Source organism: Polyergus mexicanus, unplaced genomic scaffold (assembly GCF_030449975.1).
Source record: "Polyergus mexicanus isolate NDT 795.1 unplaced genomic scaffold, iyPolMexi1.0 SCAF_18, whole genome shotgun sequence".
In the NCBI taxonomy this organism is placed as follows: Eukaryota; Metazoa; Arthropoda; class Insecta; order Hymenoptera; family Formicidae; genus Polyergus; species Polyergus mexicanus.
Window position 1 is genome coordinate 1,357,589 of NW_027223338.1, and position 6,731 is coordinate 1,364,319.

The 6,731-nt window shown below is 49.5% G+C and overlaps 1 protein-coding gene and 1 long non-coding RNA gene across 13 annotated transcripts in view; one reads left to right on the forward strand and one right to left on the reverse strand.

The window, feature by feature from the left end:
- The window catches only part of Dati (zinc finger protein datilografo), an 87,902-nt gene extending 82,288 nt beyond the window's left edge, over window positions 1-5,614 (reverse strand). For all 11 annotated transcript variants that reach the window (XM_070310751.1, XM_070310756.1, XM_070310753.1 and 8 more), the window contains exons 1-2: window positions 4,274-5,614; window positions 2,465-2,575 (exon numbers count right to left, since the gene is read on the reverse strand). In XM_070310751.1, the coding sequence (XP_070166852.1) occupies window positions 2,465-2,575; window positions 4,274-5,431 (1,269 nt within the window). In that variant the 5' untranslated portion in view covers window positions 5,432-5,614. The remainder of the gene's footprint in view (window positions 1-2,464; window positions 2,576-4,273) is intronic.
- The window catches only part of LOC138941270 (uncharacterized), a 244,728-nt gene that overhangs the window by 87,126 nt on the left and 150,871 nt on the right, over window positions 1-6,731 (forward strand). The gene's annotated exons all lie outside the window — the stretch shown is intronic.

Consider the following 6,731-nt stretch of genomic DNA (forward strand, 5'->3'; position numbering starts at 1 on the left):
GCTCGATCTCTTTTCCTTTCCCCTGCCCTAGACTTTCCCTCGACTTATCCTCCGTTTCCTTCGTCACGATACTGGTTTCTCCTAGCAGCTGTCAGCTCGATCCGAAATCGTAGTCCCGGATCGATGAAGGGATCGTAGTCTGGATGAGACTTGGCGATGGTCGTTGCGCCGAGGGAACCGGTTTAACGCGCGTTGAAAGAGCGAATTGGGGAGAAGCGCGGGCAAAAAATTCATTTGAATCAGCCGAGCCGGGTCGAGTAGAGGCGTCGAAATAATTGGATTTTAATTTTCGAGGTAGCGTGCGGTAGAAGAAAAAAAACGCGGGTGCACCCCCGGCCCAGTGAGAAACGTTCTCCGCGAATGTTTATGTAATATCGCGGCGCACTCGTCTCATCTCCACCCCGCTTCGCGGAACCCTTCATCTTTCCCACGAGCTTACAATAAAAATTCTCAAGTGTCTCAAAATTTTTTTATCACTCACGGCGTCACTGTCAGAAACAACAGCTGAATACCGCACTCTTTCTCTCTCTCTCTCTATCTCGCATATTATTATTTTTACCGATCTTTTATTAAACAGAGCTCGATTCAATTTAGTTTGACTCCATTTAAAGCACGTCGCTTGTTGACATTTTTTTTTCGCAAAACTCGATTTAGACGATCTACTATTTATTCGCGATAAGATTCATGTCAACGTATAAAAATCTATTTATAATTTTGACGTACCGTGTATCTCACTCAAAATATGTATATTTGTATTTCATTTCTTTAAATATTTTTTACATGACACGACATACAAAATTATAAATAATTTTATATAAAATGGGTTGAATGTGCTGCGTTATTTTAATTTACTGTAAAATTTTCAGAAACGAAATAACTGTACGTTATGTGCAGAATCTCTTTCGTTATTTTTAAAATGTTAATTTGACAATACCAAGCGATAAGACTTTTGCAACGAGTTAACGTATGTTAAGGACTGGGGATTAAAAATCAATTCTGGCTTATCGAAAATGCTCTTATCGTTATCAATCCTCGTCGCGTGGACAAAACGAAAGAAGGATAGATAGCTCGCTTGGACGGCTCGGTGGTCCGCGAACGCCTCGTGGGGACGGTACAAAGGAGGCGAATGTTTTAATTAAATCTCGAGGAAACGTGGAAACTTCGCCATCGCTCGACGTTTTTGCGATTTTCCGAAAGTTTCGCTTCGCGCGCGTGCGGGGCGCGGGACGAGACGGCTTTTAAGGTGGCGATGGAAGAAAAGGAAGGAAGGACGAGGTGGAATACGACGGAACGACGAGTGCCCGACGACCAACCTCCTCCTGTACCCCATCGCCTCTTTCCACCCCTCCTGTTACCTTTTCAGCCGTCACTCCAACCGCCACCGCTATCGCCGCTAAAATAAAAGAAGCCGCAAAAACAAAAGAGCGCCGCGGCTACTTAACGAAACAAATTGTTGTTTCGTTCCGAGGATGAGAATTTTAAAGTTTGCCGCGGAGAGGGACAAGGAGGCAAAGGAGGGCGAGTACATCCCGCCTTTTTAACGCGCTGCCTCTCCTTTCCACGTGCCGGGACCTCTTGCTCCGTTCATCGTAAGACAGTTTAACGTAATTCAGAGCTCGTTAGCGTCGCTTTCTTTTCCCGTATTTTCGTGTGCTCGGTGTGCTTGCGACGCTGACGCATCAAGGTCGCGCGAGATGAGTCTCGCGTTCGCGATCGTGCGACGCAAAACTGGGCACTGCGAGATCGCGTACACTTTCGTGTCGCGCACGTGATACGAGCGCAATTCGTTAAGCGTTACAACGCAAAACATTGCGTTTTGTCGCGTACCCCGTGTCGTTCGTGAAGTCTCTAGTGTTGCGCAACTAACGCGCTTGTGTTAGTACAAGCGCGAGCAAAAACGAGGATCGTTCGAACCGCCGCTAACGGTCAGTTACGAGTAATAAGTAAGACTATTTCACAATGCACAGGAACAAGGCGACACATTCAGCCGACGAGGTACAAGACGAACGAATATACATATATACATGCCAGCACAAATAAGGAGAGATGAAATGAAAAAAAAAAAAAAAAAGATAACGTAACATCGAGATGAAAATAACGAACGAATAAGTGAGCAAAGCGATCGTGATGCAAAACGAGACAATGTTCGATTTTCGGTGAGTTTGCGCGGAAGCACAAAATTATTGCAGGCATGACAGCGAAAACTGAATGGTGTCGTTTTTGCGATAAACGAAGAAAAAAAAAAAGAAAATAATAACAACGAACGAGACGCGCAGTGCGTCCGACGTGCAGAGAAGGAAATAAATTGAAACGAATACGTAAATGAAAAACGACAGAGCGACAACCTCCTCGACCGTCGGGGTGATCGGACGGGAGAAAGCGAGGAACTTAAGATGGTACGCGTCGGGCAAGGAGAGAGCATTAATAAAAGGGATCTTGTGAACGGGCTGAGTGTTCAACTCACTCGCTGCAGGGTAGACCAGCATTCCTCGAGGGTGCGTTCACTGATGTTGCCCATTCCTCCACCACCGCCGGCACCTACTGCACCTCCAAGCCCCGCCGCAGAGGCACGAGACTATCAGGCAAGATAGGATAGCTCATGTTAGTCCCCGATCCTCGTCGTTTTATGGCTATTAACCGTCTTTACTACAAAGCTTGTTTTTGTGTCCAACTACTATGTCGAATAAAAAAAAAAAAAAAAAAAAAAAAAAAAAAAAAAAAAAAAAGACGTTCCACCGATCCGGCAGAACGATAAACTGAGAATGACGTGACAAAACGAGTATTTCTGCTACGTGTGTAAACATAGATAATTATCGCTCTAAATCAAACGAGTTTAAATTAACATATCAGTACTCGCGATATACATATAATCATTTGGAAATAAGAAACAAAATTTCTTTAAAAAACTGAATGATGATACAATATTTTCTATTTACTACTGCATACATTCGCGAGATGTTTTTACGCGAGAATCACTAGCTAAGGTTCTCTCAGATTTTCTTACGACCGATATTTATAATCTTGCTAATTACGAGAATCGCCGAATCGCTCGAGCTCGTTAACGCGATCTTAAAGTTTCGCTATCTGTCAGTAGATACGGTATGATTTTTCTTTTCTCTCTCTCTCTCTCTCTCTCTCTCATTCTCTTACACTCAGTTTCTCGCTCTCTTTCTTTCTCTCACTCTCTCACTTTCTTTCATCAAGACTTTGCGGCCCATACCGTCGCAGAAACATGGCGCGATATTTTCTTGGTAACATCTTCCTGGCGTACCGTATGACGTATATGCGTATGGTATTATCTGTGTTGCGCGGGTCAAGAACCCCGGGAGACGACGTATCTGCATCTCCCCGCATTGGTGTGCGTGGGTCGTGTTCGCATTTGCGGACTGCACTGCTACTTTGATGTGTGCGTGCTCTCTCTCTCTCTCTCTCTCTCTGTTATTTCCTCTCCCGCTCACTCTTCACTCACTCATTCTCTCTCCCTCTTTCGCGTGTACAAGCGTGTAAGTCAGTAGTAAGTCAACGTCCCTTGCTAGTGTGAATGTATATATGGATAGGTGTATGTGTATATCTGTACATGAGTATATGCGCAGCGTGTTCAGCGTATCTAGGTACAGTCGCGGAATCGAATGGACGAAATTGTCGACGACATGTGACTTTGTAACGCTAAGATTAAGACGTTAAATTAATGCAAAAGCCATCGCGTTCATCTTCTAGTCAACTTACGTCGCGATTTTGCGGTAGCGAGCAATTTTATTCGAGCGATAAATTAGTGGCAACACTTACTACGTCGTTTAACGAGAAAACACATTAACGTAACGCACGTTTTATTTGATTTTTACGCAAAGGGACCAACTGTCGCGAGGTGTTGAGACAAAATAACGCGATATTTACAAGACCGACGTTATTTACGTGCCAATATGAGAGACCTTGATATCTCGCGATACTTAGGGCCGACGCGTCAACAGCATCGTTGTATAAATATTTTTCTCCGCAAGGAGAGAGAAACTTTGCTCTCGAAAGTATTGTCCGGCGTCTGTCCGAGTGAATGACCCTATTTATCGGTGCGTTATATATTTTTATCGCGGTCGCCTCGTCCCAGTTATTTATCGCTGCTCTCCTCCTAGTGGATACGCTCGCGGGAGACTCGACCATTTCTCTCGCCAATGGAAAATAATAGAAAAAGATGCGCGCAATACCGCGTGTAATGAGGAGGCAGAGTTTTTGCGTCTCGCGAACGCGAAAACTCCGGGACCTCCTCGCAGCTTCTCACCTGCAATTCGTTGACGAGCTTCTCCGTGAGTGTGGCGTCGTGCGAATCCTGGCTGGTTGCGCCCGGACTCAGCATGGAGTTTTGAGAATTCTGCTGCTGACCAGCTGACATATTCATACCGGCGATGCCGCCGTTTTGCGCGATGGTGCCAGCCATGTTGAGGGCCTGCTGCTGTAGATTCTGCGTAAGATTCTGTGCTTGCTGTTGCAGATTTTGCGTAAGATTTTGCGCCTGCTGCTGTAGCGCTTGCTGATTAAGCGCCTGGCCGAGATTCTGCGTCAGGTTTTGCGCTTGCTGTTGTAGCGTCTGCGACAGATTCTGCGCCTGGTTCTGGATGTTCTGCTGCAGGCTTTGGCTCGCTTGGCTCAGATTCTGCGGCTGGTTGAGCAGCTGCTGTTGTTGTTGCGGCGACAGGCTCGGTGTCAGGCTCTGAGCTAGATTGTGTTGCAGAGTCTGTCCGAGATTCTGCTGCATGTTTTGCGTAAGCGCCTGAGTTAACGCTTGGCCAAGATTCTGATTGAGCGCCTGAGCTGCCTGAACGGCCTGGACCGCTAGGGATGGGCTCGACGCTTGCGACATGGTTTGCTGTGCTTGCGCAAGGCTATGCAGGCTCTGGGCCATGCTCGAGACGATGGCGCCCTGATGGTCCGCTTGCGGCGACGGCGTCGTCGGTGCCGGGGAAGACTGATGTTGCGGTCCTTGGGTGGTCTGGTTCATCGACAGCGCGTGCTGCTGCTGCTGTTGTTGCTGCTGCTGCTGCTGCTGCTGCTGCTGCTGCTGCAATTGCTGTTGCGGGCTCGCGGTTCCGAGGGTCGCGTTCGCGTTCTGTTGTACTTGCGATACCGCCGTCTGTTGCTGTTGTTGTTGCTGCTGCTGCTGACTGAGCGGACTGTGCATCTGTTGGACCTGCTGTTGATGCTGCTGGTGCTGTTGGTGCTGTTGATGCTGTTGGTGCTGTTGGTGCTGTTGATGCTGTTGGTGCTGCTGGTGCTGCTGCTGCTGCGTCGAATTCGAGATAGGACTATGCTGTAGTCCGGGCGAATGCTGAGGCGGACCGCGTTGCGGCTGCTGCCAGTAATCCGACATCTTGAATACGTGTTGACGTAGCGCGTGGAGGTTCGCGGCCGCCGCGGTAACAGCCGAGGCTTGGATCTCCATGGGTTCGGATTCGTTTTCAAGGTCGGGCTCTGGCGAGCTGCAAGGATCTTCGTCCTCCTCCTCGTCCTCCCGCTCGGTGATATCCTCTTCTTCCTCGTCGTGAATCCTCGCGGACCGATCCGGCTCGGATCCAGGCGGTCCTCCGCCAGCAACAACAGCAACACCACCGACGCTTCCACCGCCGCCGCCACCTCCGCCGCCACCTCCGCCGCCACCGCCTCCTCCTCCTCCTCCTCCTCCTCCTATCCCACCCCCCGAATCGCCAGAGTGGAGATGATTCCCCGGGTGATGCTGATGGTGATGTTGCTGTTGCAAGTGATGGTGAGGACGCGACTCTGGATTTTGATTCTGCTGCGGATGCTGCGGTTGTTGTTGTTGCGGCTGTTGTTGAGGTTGCTGCTGCTGCTGCTGTTGCGGCGGCGGCTGCTGCTGCTGCTGCTGCTGCTGATGGTGATGCTGCGGCTGCTGGTGGTCTAGCTGGCCGAAATCTGGTTGGGCTTGCGTCTGAGCACGCAGGTCCAGGGCCGCCGTCGCGTCCGAAATTTTGAGGCCTTCGCGAGAAGCCCGGGCTACCCCCTTCCGGCGCAGCTTGCCCGCTTTTTCGCACCCCTTCCGGTAAGCAGCTCGACGGCCGGCACACCTCTGCGCTCGCCGCCGTTCCTTCCTATCTTCCTTCTCGCTCGGCCGCTGCTTTCAGTCTCGGGATCGTCGTAACGATAACGATCCTCGCACCGTGCCGAGCTTCGACGTGGGCGGCGGGCAACGTCAGTTACTCGCCACCTGCTGCGACTTCCCGGCCCTGCTACCTACCGCCTGGCTCATGAAACTTCCTCTTATAATCTCTCCACTCCCTCTTCCGGGTCCTCTCCCAAGTCTCTCCTTTTCTCTATCGTGCCTCCCCTATATCGTAGCTGTTGCTATCGGTCGCGATACCTCTCGCGAGTGCACCGCCAATCGGTGGTTGTTGTACGTCCGTAATGCTTCTATGCTGCTTCTGTCTTTTATCGCGATGGCTCGTTACGTACGCAGATCGTTGTCTTGCCGCATACGTTTGCGTTCGTCCGCGTTTTCACGGTTTAGTCGATGGAATTCTTTTCTCTTTCTCCTCTTGCGTTATCTTCTTTCTTCTCGTCTTTTTCTTTTTCTTCTTCTCCCCCTCCTCTGTGCGTCGTATGTGGTATGTGTGTGTATATGTATGTGTGTGTATACGTGTGCTCTGCGTTAGTTGTCGCGCGCGCGAGCGAACGTTCTCCAGCAGATGGGAGAACGGTCTATTTTCCTTCGTCTATCTAACTTAAAT